The sequence below is a fragment of the Camelus ferus genome, chromosome 34 (genome assembly GCF_009834535.1).
Source record: "Camelus ferus isolate YT-003-E chromosome 34, BCGSAC_Cfer_1.0, whole genome shotgun sequence".
NCBI lineage: Eukaryota > Metazoa > Chordata > Mammalia > Artiodactyla > Camelidae > Camelus > Camelus ferus.
In genome coordinates, this window is record NC_045729.1 from 13,680,181 (window position 1) to 13,698,935 (window position 18,755).

The window sequence follows — 18,755 nt, forward strand, 5'->3', positions numbered from 1 at the left end:
GAGATACAAGGATTACCTCCTTTTGGTCTGTGTAATTTCTCTTCTGGCCCTTGGCAATAAAGGATGACTGATCTCATTCTTACATACTGTGGGAAAACTTAGAGAAGTTACTAGGTAACAGATAAAAGAGGAAGAAAAGGGTAGGAATCCAAAATTTGTGAAATTCCTCACTAAATGATGTGCTTCCCTTCAGAGTTTCACTGATGAACACTTTGAGAGGAAGGTGTCCCCTGCAGTATTGAATTTTAGTTCTTAGATTACGCCTTCAGTCCCTGCGGAAATGTGCATTTCCCTGGGACAGGCACACTTTACACTATGGAGGCTGTCAGAGGTCGGCTTCTGGAATTAGGAACCCTATTCTTCCATCCCTGGATGTCTAGCACTTAGCACCAGGCCTGTTCATGGTATGATCTCAGTATATACTTGCGAATGGAGAATGGGAAGACTCAAAATTCCGACAGCAGTCTGCTAGAGGCGATTCGGGGGCCCATGCCTGTTTTGTTCTGCATGCGGTTATGGGGAGGATGGTGAGGAGGTAAAAGTGTAGCAGGAGACAACTTGGCAGCAGTCACAATTGCATCTGAAATTTACACATGCTACTCAGACTGACCCTGGTGCAGGACCAAGCTAGCGTTCAAGAAGGATCCATAAATTCTTTCCTGGGGATCACCAATCCCCCTGACACTGTATTTATATTTAGAGTGACGTTCCCCTGATATTTTTATTTACATCTAGATGGAGGCACTCCTAACAGTCTCATTTTCTTCTGATGTTTTGCTGGGCACTATCTCCCAATGTTGAATTAGTTCACCTTGGGTTGGGAGTGAGTGTCTTTTGAGAGGGTCAATTCCTGCCCCAGGCAGTCCTCTTCTCATCAGCTTTGCCTCCTAGTCCCCAGAACACTGCACCGAGAGCTCAGAGGACTACAGGACTCTTCCCTGGAGAACCATGGGATCTTCAGAGTCAGAGTGGGGTGAGCCGGACGGCCTTTCCCATACCATGGCAGTTAGGACCTGAGTGCAAAAGATGTCTCAGGGCATCTGGAAAGGATTTGGATTTAAATTAGCAGGCTAACTAGACTTAAAATAGTCATCCCTTCTGATCATATACACAAATACAACTTTATTTTATTGAAGTATGGATGATTTACGATGTTGTGTTAGTTTCTGGTGTAGAGCTAAGTGATTCAGTTATACATATATATATTCTTTTTCAGATTCTTTTCCATTTTAGGTGATTACAAGGTATTGACTTTGGTTCCCTGTGCTAGACAGTAGGACCTTGTTTATTCTGTTCTTTTTCCATCTGATTAAGTCATTAAGGAGCAGAAGAGTGGGGTTTGTGTACAAGATGTGGGTCCTTGAATCCTATATAGTCATCCTCCTGACCTCCAGCGTGACCTGGAGTGAGTGAGTTGTGGAAAAGAAATAGCCCTGCTGGAAAAGTACAGCCCAGCCAGTGCTGCCTGCCCACCGCACGCATCCCGGCCTTCTCAGACAAGCAGGGCTAGTGCGCACAGGGGCTTGGGTCTGGAAGCCGCACTGGGTCTCCTCCTTTTCCCTCTGAAATCTCAGCACTGAAAGGGGGCAGTTCTCTCTACCAGCCAAACTGGACAAGATAGAGCAGAGAGAAAGTAGAGAGGTTCCTCTGAAAGAGAGGCCTTGCCAAGAATGCTTTCAGCTTGGAGGTTAGGAATGAAAGAGGGTAAAAGAAGAGGGACAATGAGCACAGGAAATATGTTTTTGGATATTAGATTAATACAAATAGAGTTCTAGAAAATTTGGAAAATATAAAGAAGTATAAAGATGTAATGAAAATAAAAATCAGTCATGATCTGGCCATCTAGAAACAATTTATGTTAAAATTTTGGTGTATTCTCAGTCTTTTCCAATGCATATCATGGTAATGAAAGTAAACATTTGTTAAGTACTTGCTTTGTTCTAGATATTGTTCTTAGCTCCTTTCTTGTGTCATTTTATTCTCAGAACAAATGAATAAGGGTGGGTACTGCTATTATCGTTATTTTGGCAAAGACACTCAGTGTGGACAAATATGTTAAGTAACTTGTACAGGTAGTAAGTGATTTGAAACCCAGGCAAGTTGGCTTGAGAGCAGGGTTTCAGCCTCAGCACTGTTGGTATCTTGGACCAGATAATTCTCTGTTGGGTGGGTGAGCAGGGAGCCCTGTCCTCTTTATTGCAGAATGTTTAGCAGCATCCCTGGCCTCTACCTGCCGGACATCAACACTCTCCTCCCCCAGTTTTGACAACCAGGAATGTCTCCCGACGTTGCCAAATGCCCCCTGGGAGGCAAAGTTACCTCTGAACCACTATTCTAAGAGCCCGTGCTCTCAACCATCTGTTATGTTTGAGATAATGTAGCCTCTTCATATTTAAAATGTGCTTAGAGTTGTTTTCTTCTACATCTTCCTGGGATGTCAGTGGCTTTAAAGAGCATAGATAGGAAATGAGTTACTTTCAGAGAAAATGCTCTTTAGTAGATGTTTTTGACAGGTTTCTTGTATCCCACCAGTGCCCTGTGTGGAGAATAGCCATGTTTCTCTCTATTACCTTTCCCCTAGTTCTATGTGTCAGGCACCCTTAGCCTTGAAGGATTCAGATTTCAGGTGTACACTTAACGGTATAGCAGGGCAGTGCTTATCAACCAGCGTATCAAAATGTGTCCCAAACAAAGGATGTCTGTTGCAGACAAGTTCTTGCTAATGAAGTACCAAAGTTTGCCAGTGGTTCATTTTTTTAAAACTAATTAGAATAAATTTAAGGACTTCTACATAATTATTTTCTTTTCAGCATGACTTCTTAGCTGAAGATTATAGGCTGAGCTCCTGGAGTTGCACATAACTCTGGATGTGTCTGTAGGAGTGTGTCACGTGGAGGAACATGTTTGTCACATCTGACTCTGAAAATGAGGTTGAAAATTGCTGATGTAGGTGATTTGGGTCAGTCATTGCTGAGAGGATTAAAATAAAAAGCACTGAGAAATGATAGCAGTAGCATTTTAACTTAGAAAACGTCTAAAAATATACAGCACTAAAATACATATTAACCATGCGAAACATATGCACAAACGTGTTCAACCGTATTTTCAATCACATCGGACCACGTACATAGTTGCATAATTTGTCCATAAAAATACATGTTAATGCAAATTCAAATCTAACTTCTGCTCCATGAACTTGAAGGTTGCTTTCTTGGAAAACCCTGACTGAAGACAGTAGTGCAGATCAAAATTTACCCAGAGTGTTGATGTGAACTTGATGTGAGACAGAATGTAAATGCTTCTGAAAAGCGGAAGTTTTTAGTAACTCCCTGTTTGGTGCTGATACTTGGTTCTTAGTGAGTCTTTCACGTTCTTTTCAAATAGCTATAAATTGCATCTAGTGCACAGCTCTTTGCTTTGAGTGTAGTGAGTCTGGTCTTTGCCTCCACACCTCTTTCCTCTTCCAGTTGCACGACTGAGATGTTGATACTGAAATCAGAGCTTGGAAATGAAACTGAGCATTTACCACCCCCCACCCCTTGACATCTGCCTCTGACTCAGTGAGCACACAGCAGCTATTCAAAAAGTGTTTGTTGTAATAAGTTAAATTGAGTTTGGTGAGATGCAGATTCCCTGGCCAAATCATTTTCTTCAAAATTTGAAAGATCCCATAGTGGGAAGAGAGGTGTGGGAAATTGATGGAGGACAGTCAGGGGTTCTAGCAAGTGTGTCTCCCCTCCAGGCAGTCTGGTGTTATGCAGGACGAAAGCCCTCACAGTGGCAGGTCTTCTTAGGCCAGACCACTTCTTGAAAGGAGTCTTCAGTCAGAGATGGCTGGCACACCCAGGGTGATTACTGAGGAAGGCTTGGCTGGCCCCTGGGCGCAGTTTTATCTCTCCTTCGGAGACTCAGACTACCGATCTTGGACAGCAAAGGCTAATAGGTCACTAAAAATCACCCTCAACTTGGAGAAATGTTTATTTATTTGGGCTCCAGTGATTTTTTCCCTTGAACACAATGTTGTGAATGATAATCAGGTACCCAGGCCTCTTTGCAAAAGCCATTCACCCTTAACAAAGGTAAATTACATGACTGATGTTAGTACTGTCACTAACATAACTAGTGTGCGATGTGGTTACTAAAACTTACTTGTCATATGGCTTATAAGACTTTTATGGGCCGACAGTAGTAAGAGTGCTAATTTTTTAAGCAGTTGCCATGTGCCAGACATCAAGCTAGGTGTTTTTTAGAACTACGGTAGGATAACACTTACTGAGTGTTTTTCTCTTACGAGGCAAATTGACTTGTAATAACTCATTTAACTACTGTGTGTATATTATCTCATTTAATCCTCATACTAATCAAATGAGATACAGACTAATTATCCTCATTAAACAGATGAGATCACTATTAGATAACTTGTCCTGAGTTACACAACTAGTTGGTGAGTGACAGATGTAGGATTCATGCTTCAGCTATCTGACTTCAAAGCCTGAACATATAACCACTTTGCAACATTCCTGTATTACGAGATGAAAAATAGATGTTTTTCAATAGAAGATGAGGTTCTGGGTGTAGGTTTGTCAGATTTAGCTAATAAAAATACAGGACACCAGTTAAATATTGTATGGGATATTGCATGGACATTATGCTAAAAAATTGTTATTTATCTGAAATTCATATTTCATCTGGCAACCCTGTCTGGGTGGCACTTAATGAGAACATGTCTTCTCTCTGGTTTTCCTGTTCCCCACCACAGTCTTGCCGGTGGCTACCTGTGCCTTACGTGGTTCTGTAAAGCACTTAGCTCAGTGTCCACATCAGAGCTGTAGCTCAAAGCCAGGAAGCAAGACAGCTGCTCAAGAAGCTTCTGGAGAACCTGTGTGTCTTCTTTAGCCACCTGTAACTTCGGGACTTGGGATGGGTTGCCCTGTAAACCCTGCCCTGAAGTGGTAGATGGGTAAACGCTCAACAACTGGTTCTGCAGGGAGGAAAAAACCTATCTGTGCTGTTTGTCAGTCTCTTGGTGTGAATATTCCTAGCGTGGCTGATTCATGATACCAACATGATGTCATTGAACTTGGAGTTGGGAAGGAGTGTGCACAGCTGGCTCTGAGGAGCCCTGGGCAGGCCAGCCTCAGCCCACCTCTGTTCCGGGCATCTCTTCTTTCATGTATCGGCAGATCAAGCCTACATAAAAGTGAAAGGTTTATGGAAACTATCTACAGTCATCATATTTTCTAAATTACAACAATTAAAATTTAAAAGAGGACGTTCTACCTGGGGTAATACTGTTGATTAAACTTTCTCCTCACTGCAATTCAAATTGAAGTCTAGAATTCTGCTTTCATTTCATTTCGTTTCTTTCATTTAAAAGGCAACTGTTAATCATCTGTCATAATGAATTTCCAATGCTCTCACATTCTTTATTCTGAAGAAAGGCTGTATTTCCAGACCAACATGTCTGCTGCACTTTTGATGCTAAGCCTCCATGCAGCATATAGTGGGAGTGATTTTTTTCCCCCAAATGTTCACTGTGTCACATATTTCTGAGCTAGCATATTGAACAGATGTATCTGTGGGTAGCAAGAAGCTGTGGGGGAATAACTTTATATTCCTATGTTTGATTGAGAAGTCCATGTACAACCAGTTTGACCTTCTGAATTCAGATCCAGGCCATTGTAGCTTCCCTGGGCATGAAGTGCCAGTGGTGGTTAAAAGCATGGACTTTGGAGTGAGGCCGTTCTGGGTGACCACTTCCAACTGTATGACCTTGGGGAGGAATTTTAGTTGTTGTTTTTTTCCACTTGTAAAACAGGGCTAATAATATTACCTACCTTAAAAGCCTACACATATGAATTACCTGACACGTAGTAAGCCCAGAATAAGTATTAACTCTTGGTAGTATTAATGTTAGAACTACTGTCATCATTGTAATTAATCTCACTGCTCATTAGTAAACAACCTATGTTTTCTACAGAAAATGTTTTCATTTTTTTTCCCAATCAAATCATAAAAATTAAGCATTATAAAAATTCTAGTTTGCCATTAAATTTTTGAACAAATGTCAGAAAAAAAAAAGACTTCCAATATTGTGAGAAAATCTGTGAATCTTTATAATTTCAGGAAGGTTAAAAGAAATCAGTTGTTGGGGGTTTTTGAGTCTAGAAGAAGCCTAACCAGCAATGAGTATGCTTTTCCAGAAATAGCCCCTGGCAAACTGTGAAGTAAACAAAGTTTGTCATCTGGGCCCCTCTGTTCCTCTTTGTGGTCCTCTGATTAGTTTCTCGTCATTCATACATTTATCCATCCATCAAAATATGATTTTCAAAAAGTTAAAATCATGATTCTCATTCAAATATAAAATGAGCCTAAAGTTAAAGATGTATTAACTTATTACCGAAGGAACCGATAAGGTTGCTTCCAAGAGCACTTGAATAAATGGATATCTAAAATGTTTTTGTTGTTTTTTGTTTCTTTAAAGAATGTGAACATAAGATTGCTGGGTAGACACAAAGCTCGCTAATGTCCTACAGGACAGTAAGTCCATAACCTCTGGGGTTATTTTTTCTACTAGACAGAAATTTGCATGCTAACATGTAATGTCTGGGCTCTAGTCATATAGTAAATAGCAAAATCAAGCACAGATACATTCTTCCAGAAAATTAAATAATCCTTGGGGAAGCCCATTTAACAATGTCCTAGTGTGACATTAAAAAGATATGCGATGTTCTCTGTACCTTTTGTTCAAGTATTAGATAATTTTTTATTAACACATCTATCCATTTATTTATTCACTAAACTTTAATATCTGTCTGCCCCAGGGATATAGAATAAAGACAGTCCCTGTCCTTAAGGAACTCATAACCTAACAGGAGACAACATTCAAAATAAAAATCACAACATAGGGAACAGACATATTCCCCCCAGGGTCTCATCATTAAGAGGTCCCCCGGCCCCTACACCATGTCAGCCCATCCAGCAGTTTCCTCACCCGTATATGAAAACACATCTCTTAGAGCCCAAAATATGAGTAATTCTTCTCTTAGATAATATATAAATAGAGATGTATTTTAATAAGGGCCCTCAGTGGTCAACCCAATGAAGTGTGTCACGTGGCAGCCTCAGAACTAGTTGGATGGAAAGAGATAGGTTGAGCAGGAAAAGAGAAGTCTTTCCTGTCACTGCTAAAATTACTGAATATGGATGACCCGGACATAATTACTAATTGTGCAGCCCTTGTATTTCCGATACACTCCCTTGAAGATTTATTTATTTCCAAATTAATGAAACAGGGGAGATCTTTCGGACTTTTACTTTGGGACCCTAGAATTTAGTTATAATATGGCAGACTGTGTTTTCTGGAAGAGGGTGCAGGAGGCTGTCTGAGGTCCCCTAAACCACCTTCACTGCCCCTTAAATGAGAGTTGATTTGGGTGACTTCAATTTCACCTGCCCTGCTCTTCTCAGGAGTGATGGTTCCCCTGTTGCCACGGTCACCAATGTTTCAGCTCCCTGAGAGTACACACGGTTCTCTCTGCATTTAATTCTCTTCACAGAGCCACCTAGAGTAGGAGACCTGTATTTCAGTTTTCTGTTCTATGGATTCAATTCAGAAAGCAGTTAATAAGCGATAATTAATGTAAAGAATTTCAGTAGAAGCTGTAGAGCATGGACAAAGGATAATGCCCTTTTCCCAGGACCCCACAGTTTATGGGAGAAGACAGAAGCATGGAGGCAATTCTAAAGCAGTGATTGTTAGTCTGGACTGCACATTGGGATCACCTGGGGAACTTTGAAACATCCTGATGCCCAGGCTGCACTCCAGAGCAATTAAATCAGAAATCCCTGGGGCTAGAACCCAAGCATCAGTATTTTTTTAAGCTTCCTCGGAGAGTCCAGTGTGTTGCTAGGCTAGAGAACCATGACTAAAGTGAACAAACTGGGAAAAGGAGTTACAAAGCACTGTATGAACATGGACTCCACGGCCATTCTGCAGATCTTAATTTTCGTTTCCACCGTATGACTGTAATTTAGCCCATGAATGTGGAAAATATAACCACTTATTGTAACCTTGGGAAGAATGTAGATCAGTCTGATTCTGAGGCATTTAGGGACTATATAGTCTGAGAGGCGTGGTCTGCAGAAAATTAGGTCTCTAAGGGGAAGAGGGCCAAAAAAAGATCAACCTAGAAGGATGTCCCCTAAATTCATTCCACATGCTCTCTCCCTCCCTTGGAGTGTTTTTTCTGTTTGTTTGTTATGTTTTTTGTTGTTTTGTTTTGTTTTCTTTTTTACGCCTTGTCTGTCTGAAGAAGTCCTCTTCATCCTCCAGGTCCCCAGCTTACACCTCACCTCCTTTGTGAAGCCTTCCCTTTCCTCCCCCCATCCCAAACAAAATTGGGTCCCTATTTTTCTCTGCCACTTAGCTCCCTGCCTGTTAGTTATAATTATAGAATTTAGTTACAATATGGCAGACAGCTTATTTATACACTTACCTGTCATGGGCCTTACTTGTCTTTGTTTCCTAGTACCTAGCACAGTTTACTGGTTTACTGAATGAATAGAGACGCAGCACTTTTAGGCGCAGTCAGAAAAGTCATGCCATCATCAGGGGAGACCTAGACTCAGGAAATCCCCAGACTTCCTCATCCCATTTCTAAGCGGCAGGATCCTCCGCTTCCAGGCAGGTGTGGGGTGAGGGTGGCTAGAGAAATCAGCAGACACACTCATTGGTGTAAAGCAGCTGGAGGAAAGGATGGAAGAAGGCCTCGCAGCGCTTTGGTGGTAGCGGTGATCTTGAGTTTCATCTGCAGAGTTTTGCTGTGAGAGGAAGAAGGAAAAGGAAGGAAGTTCACAAGTTTCAAAGCATGTGTGTGACCCACGGAAAAGTGCCCGTGCCACCAAATCCTGTTTTGTTTAGGCCACAGGCATCCCCCAGAAGTTTAGAACAGTTCTTTCCTTCTGGGAAAATTGCTGGTCTCTTATTTTTAAGCTGACTCTTTTTTTTTTTAATTGTGGAGTTTTTTAAAAAATGATTTTAAAGGTATTACACATATGAAGGTGAAAAGATTATTTCAGTTTTGTAAGTATGAGAGTCATACATTCCAGATTTTCCAGGACAGTGCTAATTTTAGATCTTCTGTCCTATTTTCAAACTGTGTACCCTAATTTTTTATACAGAAAGTATTGTTGCTCATCTTAAGATTCACTATCAACCAGCCAGCCATTCCGAAGGTCTTTCAGTAATGAAACTGTCTAATTACCTTACATTTCTCTTTGAGAAATTAAGGAGGGCTGCTTCATGGACAAAAACAGCCTTGAAGGGAACATGGAACTGGCATTTAATATATTGCCTTGAGCTCCAGACTTTGGTTGAATGTGGTTTCTTGGTGGGGACAATATATATTAACACCCTCTCCCCACCACAAATTATTACAAAAATCTTTCAAGGAAAAATGGGTCATTAAGAGGTGCTCTTTCATAAAGAACTGTTCTGTAATTCTACCTCTAAAATTCAGAAAAGTTTCCCTGTGAAGTATAGTCATAGGAGCCCACCTGGTGGAACTGCTCTGTTATTATGGATTCAATTGCTATGCTTTCTTTCTGCTTAACAGATTCAGACCAAATTAAACCCCGGTGATCTGACTGCAGCCAAAGTCACCTCAATTTTAATTGAATGGCCCATGATGATACAATCTTTTTACCTATTAAAAAGTATAACTATTTTTTCCTCACTGAATAGTAGGAAAAAAATTCAAGGCTGAGCAAAGTTCAAGTTGGTTGCTTTTAATCATCTGAATGCCATAAGGTTTCTAGTAACCTTGTTACATTTTTTAGGGGACATCTTGTATATTCTTAAATCAGTGTGATTTTATGAAACAATGACAACGGAATAGTATCAAAATATGTCATTGATAGGTAGCACATCATCTTTTGGAAAAAAAAACAGGCTATTTTTATGTGTCATTAAATTAGGAGCTACTTCTGGCTCATATAAAAGTGTTATGTTTGCCCCACGTGCTTCCATAATGCTTCTGTAATGGAAATTCTGCAGTAAGGACAGGGTCCTTCCCAGTGGCCAGCCATATTCCTGTTAGCTATTTCCAGAGCTGACCTCTGGGTGTTTCCACTTGCCCAAGGTTTCCTCCCTCGCAGCCACAGCCTTGCAGCCTCACAGCCTCGTTACTTTAGTGTTGACATTCAGGAACGTCTCACATCCTTGCCAGAATTCCAACAGCTCTTCAGTTGGGGGTAGTACCCTTACCATGAGCCAGATTTGAGCTCCCTAACCCTCTGTGATGTCAGTGCATGAGGAGAACAAGGATCTGTATAGGAGTGGGGCTTGCTGTGAGTTCTACCGCATTTGATTTAGGGTCAGGGGAGGTGGGGGCCAGGGAGAGCCCGACCTGGGATCAGCTGAACAGTCCTCAAATGAAAGAGAAATGGGGCCAGAGCTTTTTCTGGAGAGTAGTCATGTTTTCCTGCCGACGCACAAGTCCTACCCATTGACAAATGACAACCGATCTAAGCATCAAATAAAATCATTAGCCTTAGGAATCAGTGTGTGTAACACCATTTTAACAGGAGGCCTCATTCTTCTTTTCTTATCTAGAACTAAGAGGGAAAAAATGAACATGGTTTTTGCTCACAGAATGGATAACAGCAAGCTGCCTTTGGTTATTCCTACACTTCTGGTGCCCCTCCAAAACCACAGCGGCACGGAAACGGTCACCCCTCTGCTGAGCCATGACCTGACGGAACTTCCCGAGGAGCACGGCTGGATGAGCAACAGAACAGGCCTGCAGTATGGACCGAAACTCGGGGAAGTGGCCGCAGCCAGCATTTTCTTTGGAGCCTTGTGGTTGTTTTCTGTCTTTGGCAATTCCCTGGTTTGTTTGGTCATCCATCGGAGTAGGAGGACTCAGTCCACCACCAACTACTTTGTGGTCTCCCTGGCGTGTGCTGACCTCCTCGTCAGCGTGGCCAGCACGCCTTTTGTGCTGCTTCAGTTCACCACCGGCCGGTGGACGCTCGGCAGCGCCCTGTGCAAGGCTGTGCGGTATTTTCAGTATCTCACCCCGGGCGTCCAGATCTATGTCCTCCTCTCCATCTGCATAGACCGGTTCTACACCATCGTCTATCCTCTGAGCTTCAAGGTGTCCAGAGAAAAAGCCAAGAAGATGATTGCAGCATCATGGATCTTTGATGCGGCTTTTGTGACCCCCGTGTTCTTCTTCTACGGCTCCGACTGGGACAATCACTGTAACTACTTCCTCCCTTCCTCTTGGGAGGGAACTGCCTACACTGTCATCCACTTCTTGGCAAGCTTTGTGATTCCCTCTGTCCTCATAATCTTATTTTACCAGAAGGTCATAAAATACATTTGGAGAATAGGCACTGATGGCCGAACAGTGAGGAGGACAATGAACATTGTCCCAAGGACAAAAGTGAAAACTATCAAGATGTTCCTCATTTTAAATCTATTGTTTTTGCTCTCCTGGCTGCCTTTTCACGTAGCTCAGCTGTGGCACCCCCATGAACAGGACCAGAAGAAAAGTTCCCTTGTTTTCACAGCTATCACATGGATATCCTTTAGTTCCTCAGCCTCTAAGCCTGCTCTCTACTCAATTTATAATGCCAACTTTAGGAGAGGAATGAAAGAGACTTTTTGCATGTCCTCGATGAAATGTTACCGAAGCAATGCCTATACTATCACAACCAGTTCAAGGATGGCCAAAAAAAACTATGTTGGCATCTCAGAAATCCCTCCCATGGCCAAAACTATAACCAAAGACTCCATCTATGATTCATTTGACAGAGAAGCCAAGGAAAAAAAGCTTGCTTGGCCCATTAATTCGAATCCACCAAATACTTTTGTTTAATTTCTCAAAATTCTTTCAATCCTTGTTACGCACCAGAGATTAAAAAATTTAACTATAAAAACAGAAGCTATTTATATATTTTTTCAATCAACTTTCTGAGGGAAATGTTTTATTTTGTAAAAAAATCACTGACTATTGATTTTAGTTTCTGTGTTTTTTTATTTTAGTTGCTTTTTGTTTTAGGGAAAGCTTTCACCTTGAGCTTATAGTCAACAGTCCTTTTACTATATTAGTTATGCGCATTTAAAAAAATAATGCTTTCCTACTTTTTATTTACCAGTAGGTCCAAAAAGCATAAACCATATACACAGTGTTTGATGAATGATTCAACCTGGTTTTATTCTGTTTCCTTTTTCTCTTCCCTACTGAAATTTTGTAACTGTGGGCTTCTGTTCCAAATGAAATCTCCTGTGTGACACATTTCAGACAGAGACTTGTATTTCTTCTACCAAGCAACATTTAGGAAGTGTTAATATTGTATATATTTTTATATTACCTTCTTCCAAGTAATCACTGTCCAGACCTGCTACGGAGAGCACTCCATATATTGGAATATACTGGAACTTGCAGGGCAATCTTTTGTGATTGAATTTTAATCAGGATTCTTAGGGAAAGAAAGTTTATAGAGTTGCCTAATTTCTGTCTCTGTCTCTTTTTCTGTGTCTCTCTCATTTTCATCCTCCCTTAACCTAACCAGCTAATGATGCCGTAAAAAATCTGAAGTTGCCGGGATGTTTTCCTCACATCTGTGTCCCATCTAGGTTGTGTTAGGACGTTTATTTCCCTTCTGAGTTAAACTCAAGCAAATGAGCAGGCGCCTTTTCTGGGCAAGCCCAGAAAATTCCACAGGGAGAGATGTGGGTGGCATCTCTGTGCCCTGCAGTTCAGGCAGACGGCCTTTCTGCCCGGTGACACCCCTGCACACTGGGACAGCAAGTACAGGGAGCACCTTCCCTCTCCTGGACACTCAGACCGCTTCCTTCTCCTAGACACTGGAGGCCGCTTCTCCAGCCAGCGCCTTCTGCCCCTCATCTCTCTCCGGGATACATCATCCCACCCTCACCTAGCTCATACTCGTCTTTGCCTGTGGTAACTCGAGATTTTTCTTCTCTGGTTGCCAGGTCTCCATTACGTCAAACCTAGGACCAGCACATTTTTTAAAATGTACTTATTTAAACAACAGAGGGTTTACAGACAAGACCAGTGTGCATTTTCACACCCTTGCTAGCAAGAATTGCAAATCATAATTTCAGTTGTTTAGCAATTTTACCTGCATTATCTCATTTTATCCTCTCAAGAACTCTGTGATGTCCTTATTATTATCTCTGTCTTGTAGATGAGGAAACTGGGACTAAGAGTTGTGTGACTTGTCCAAGTCAGAGTGCAGCGGAGCTGGTATTCACACCCAGGTCCTCTAACTGCAAGTCTGTCGCTCCTTCTCTGACGTGACAGGTGTCTCTCTGGGGAATGCATGAGAGACAAACCCATCCAGGCCTCCGCAGGCCTCCTTGCTGCTGCCTGGGTGGAAATCTGAGGTCTAAGAGAGCGTGGCATTCTTAAAAGGAGTGTCTAGTTGAAATTTAACGAGCTGGCCCTCACTTTTTCCTTGGCTGCTGCTGGGTTTCTGGGCTTGTGGTGCTGAACATCAGAGATAGGAAAGAAGCCCGTACATCTCACCTCGCAGACACAGGAAACAAGACAAGACTGGGTTAGTGTTTGAGGCAAGGAACAGCGACAATAAAATATTCCATCCATAAAACCTCTACCGAGCTGATGTGTTTAAGTGGACATGTGGCCTTCGGTCAACAAAGCCAAAAAGAATATCTTGTGTTTTCTCTTCCTTTTCTTTCTCCTCCTCACATTGTTCCTTAGCCCATCAGCTAATGGCACTCAAATGACAGAGTGAGCCAGAAGTTTATGTCACTTGGCCTTTGAATTTTATGGTTCAGAGTTGTTAAAAAATAGAAAAGATCCCCCCCCCCCACAGCAGTACTTTCATTTTTTTATTTTTTAAAGTTAGATTGTAAAAACTAAATTCACTTTAATTTTATTATATATGTATTTTAGGTCTCAGTTTAAACCAAAAAAGGCTAGATGATCATTAAGTTCCATTCTGACTTAAATATTCTGTAAATTTTACCCCAGTGGATGGAAATTCAGTGAGACAGTCATACAAATTCTTGTTACTGAGATTAGTTGTCTTTTTAAACCCAAATAATGACAAGAGTGTTAATCAAATCACAATGAAGACAGCTCTAAAGTCTCATGACCTATAATAATTCAGCTCTCTTTTTAGCTTGGTGATAATTAACTGTATTTTTTTTTTAGTTTATAATATTTGGGATTCCTATTGTCTTGCCTGATTCTAAAATTGGAGGAAGCTAGATATAATGCACAGACTGATGAAGATTTGCCTAAGCCCCAGCAATACGAGAGCAAGATTCACCGTAACTCAGATATACCTACCTAGCACTGGAGTTAAGTCGCAGAATTAGAAAACAAGTCGGTCTCCTTACCAGGCACACAGTGAGGTGCATCGTGGGTGTGGGTTCACGTAGACTCCAAACAGGAGTTCAGGAAAGGTAATAGTGGGGAGCAGGGTTCAGAGTAGAACCATTCTCCTACCTGCCTTCAGGTTCCCATAGACTGGGATGCATCCTTTTGAGATGGAATTTCTCCTTTTCTTCTACTCTTTAGTGACAGTATTAGTTCAAGCAGCCTGCTACTGAAAGCACATAAGCACATCCTGCTCCCATGGGCTTCCCTGTGGACATCCCATCACAGCTTTACCCAGGAGCCGAGGCCCTGGGCCCGTGTTCTCACTCAGCAAGGACAGTTTTACCCAGGGGTGGCCTCCACCAAGCGTATGGGGAACAGTCATTTGTGAGATCAGGTTGGCAATTTTGCCTCTCTTGGTGGGCACGGTCCTTCCCCTTCCCCTCCAGCCTTGCTGCCAACCTCTCGAACTCCCTGTGAAGCAACAGAATCTGTTGGAGCTGCTTAACCAGAATCCGCTTTGCTTCAAGGTTATGCTCCTCTATGAGAACCACATGTAGAGGAGAGGGTATAGCTCAGAGGCAGAGTGCATGCTAAGCAGGCACAGGGTCCTGGGTTCAATCCCCAGCACCTCCATTAAAAATAAATACATAAACCTAATTTCCTCCTCCTCTCTAAAACCAACCAAACAAAAAAAGAACCACGTGTAAGAGAAGCAAAGAATTAGACTTTTAGAGTAGAAGGTCTGGGACATGGGGAGACCTAACCCAAGCCCTTCATTGTTTAGAAGAGGAAATTAAGCCCAAGAGGGGTCAAATTAGGGGTAAAGTAAAAAGCCTTCTGCCAAGCAGTCCAACATTCTTTTAACTTCACCATTCTGCTGGCCGTGGCATGATTCATTCATTGGAGGAAAAGAAATCCTCACTGTGTTCAGAAGAATATGAAGAGAATAAACAATTCCCCACTGTTCAGTGAACCTGCTAATTCATCTGGAACAGAGACAACCTTAAAGGGCTGTAATTAGAGAGCAGTGGAAACAAACCTCCTCGGTCCCACTGCTTTGGAGAATGACCACTTGGTGGCACTGTGGCCAGTGGGCAGAGCCCACCGGCTCTTCACGGTGCCTGTCACACTGGCGATTTCAGACAAGTCCTGGTCTCTTAGCAACAAGGCAGTGAAAATTGCAGTGCACACAGAGGCAGCTGCAGATTAACTAATCAATCAGTGTGTTCCAAACACAGAGCATCTAAACATTGGAGGAAATTCCAAAATAATTAATACCCTCTATAGACGTGAAATCACTAGTCAAAATATTATTTTAAGCCCATTTCACAAATGGTAGCATTTTCCAAAAACCCCATCAGACCACCAAACTCGCAGTTGTGCCGCCCACACTTACCAGGGCCTCTCTCTTTTCTGCTCCTTTCAGCATTTGACTCTGAGAATTCATGGATTTTTCCATAGCAGTGTAATCTAGACTTACCCTAAAAGTAAATGTTTCTGTGTTCCTGGTAAGTAGGTAGTTAAATTTATTTTAGGTTAAATTTATTTTCAGCCTGTCTCATTTCCCTTGGACCCCCTTTAATTTTTTGAGCCCCTAAAATCTGAGTCATTCTGAATTTTTTGCTCACTTGAACACTTCTGTTTTCTTTCTCAGAAGAAGCCTCTTTGTTATCATTATTACCATTTTTAATTGAAGTATAATGGTTAGTGTTGTGTTAGTTTCAGGTGTACAGCAAAGTGATTCAATTATATATATATATGTATATATTCATGTGTATATTCTTTTTCAGATTCTTTTCCATTATAGGTTAGTATAGTTCCCTGTGCTATACAGTAGGTCCTTGCTGTTTATCTATTTTATATATAGTAATGTGTATCTGTTAATCCCAAACTCCTAATTTATCCTTCCCCACTGCTTTCCCCTTTGGTAGCCATTAATTTGTCTTCTACATCTGTTTCTGTTTCGTAAATAAGTTCATTTGTATTATGTTTTAAGATTCCACATGTAAGTGATATCATAGGATATTTCCCTTTCTCTGACTTACTAGAATAAAAGTATTGCTTTAAAAACTCTCCATCAACCCTAAATGAGTTATACAATCAGGATTTACCGATAATTTAAAGAATGGGCGATTTTAGTTCAGGAAAATGACCCCCAGAAATGCTGGGCTCTGTGGTGACGAGTGCATGTGTATCGTATGTGTATCTGGTTTCAGGATTATGATGTAGGTTCCGAACTTGAGAACATAATCTGGTTTTCAGCAGTCAGTCAATAAAGCAGTTCCAGCTGTTTGCCCACAACAGCTAGATAAGGGAGATGAAAACTCCTTTAAGGGAATTTTGAATGAATTCTCTCTCTTCTGTTTTCTCACAATTGTATCTTCCAAAGAATGATCTCTTTAAGGAGACTAGATTCTGCTAGTAGGATCCTGAAGGTGCTAGGTAAGATCATGGCACAGATACCTGGGTAGCAGAAAAGGAGATGTGCAGAGTTGCACGGTGGAGAGGATGGGGAGCACAGTGGCTAGGGATGGATTTTTACCCTGTTCATCAGTCCAGATTCATTTAAATGTCTTGGCTATCTGATTCTCCAGGCAGATGCCCTGTACCTGAACGACCTTTTAAAAATTAGTAGCCATTGGGCACAAGACTCCAGTGACACCTCCAGCCAGCAGAGTTTTTCCTTAGTCACAATAGTATGATGGTTGTTTTGGGGGGCTCTGGAATCAACTTCTGTGTTGAAGCTCAGGTTCTGCTTACCACCCATTTAACCAGCAAATTGTTCTCAAGCCCCAGCTTCTCTGTTTTTAAAATGGGGAAAGTAACAGTGCCCACCTGTATTAGTGTTCTCTAGGAAAAGCAGAACTAATAGGACATAGATGACAGATAGATGGATAGATGACAGTATTTAAAGAAATCAGTTCATGCAATTGAGGGGACTGGCCAACTTGAAATTTGTAGGGCAGGTTGGCAGGCTGGAAACTCAGGTAGCTGATGTAGTCTTGAGTTTGAAATCTATCGGGCAGGCCAGCAGGCAGGATTTGATGCTGCGGTCTTGAGGCAGAATTTCTTCTTAGGGATACAGTCTGTAATCTTGTATCCTGCTACTTTCTGAATTCGTTTATCAGTTCTAGTAGTTTTTGTGTGGAGTCTTTAGGGTTTTCTATATATAGTATCATGTCATCTGCATATAGTGAAAAATTTACCTCTCCCCTTCCAATTTGGATCCCTTTTATTTCTATTTCTTGTCTGATCGCTGTGGCTCAGATCTCCAGTACTACTACGTTGAATAGAAATGGTAAGAGCGGGCATCCTCGTCTTGTTTCAGATTTTAGTCAGAAGGCTTTCAGCTTTTCACCACTGAGTATTATGTTGGTTGTGGGTTTGTCATACATAGCTTTTATTATGTGAAACAACAGGTTTTTCATACCACTATCGAACTGTAGCATTGTTTTCCTTCTTTAGCTTCTTTTTTTTTTTTTTTTTTTTTTTCCAGTTCTGCTAAGATTTTGCAGACTCAAGATGGAAGGAACAATTGGGAGCAGGAACTTGAATGGAAGGGAGGTAGGTGGCAGAGCTGCTTCTGTTCACTTACCCCAAAGGGAATTTTTTTTCCCATTTGAAATGTTCTGAAGGTCTGGGCTAAATTCAGGATATAAGAATGCGTGAGAATGTAGACTTTTATCATCATTCTTCTGTTGGGATTTCCACGTATACAATAGAAAGAACTGATGGAGGGAAATCAGTTTCAACAGTTAATTTAACTATTCATTCTTGCAGAATATGAAAAACCGGTGAAATAGGGCTTAAGTGGCTCTTGGCCGTAGTTAACAGCAGGCAACTGTGTAGCTAAACACATGTACCCGTTGCATATTTTTAGTTGAACCGTGAGTTCTACTGTAACTAGAAACAAATGTAAGTGAAATCAAGTGAAACTGGACTCAATTTGGTTTTTGTTGTTGTTGTTGTTGTTGCTTGTTTGTTTGTTTTAAAAGCTATTTGGTGATTGAAGTGGAAGGGGAGAGAAAAGCAATATAAAGCCAAAGGCGCACACTTATGAACACAAATATTGTAAGGAACTTTTAAGTTTATTTTGAAGAAAATTTTAAACCAGCAAAATGGTTTATGGCTTTTTTTTTTTTAAGAAAAGACATGTAAATATACTGTTTAGAGGACAAAGGGGGAAAATACTGCTTATATTTAAGATTATCGGCTTTGTGGTTTAAAGAAGCCCTCAACGATGAAAGGCCACATATTGAAACGCAATTTAATTTCATAGACGAAGTAGAGATCTGTAAAAGCACCTGTTTCTGAGCTGTCACACCTTGTGGAAGGTGATAGTGAGACCTTGCCCCATGGCAGCCAAGACTG

General features: G+C 41.3%; 1 protein-coding gene across 8 annotated transcripts in view; it reads left to right on the forward strand.

Moving 5' to 3' along the window:
• GPR19 (G protein-coupled receptor 19) overlaps positions 1–18,755 on the forward strand; it is a 67,234-nt gene that overhangs the window by 13,714 nt on the left and 34,765 nt on the right. For 6 of the 8 annotated variants that reach the window (XM_014565531.2, XM_032472972.1, XM_032472971.1 and 3 more), the window contains one exon: positions 10,616–11,946. In XM_014565531.2, the coding sequence (XP_014421017.2) occupies positions 10,632–11,885 (1,254 nt within the window). In that variant the 5' untranslated portion in view covers positions 10,616–10,631 and the 3' untranslated portion in view covers positions 11,886–11,946. Of the gene's footprint in view, positions 1–10,615; positions 12,130–17,880; positions 17,949–18,755 lie in introns of those variants that run through there. The other 2 variants (XR_004317106.1, XM_032472974.1) reach the window with 2 other exon arrangements.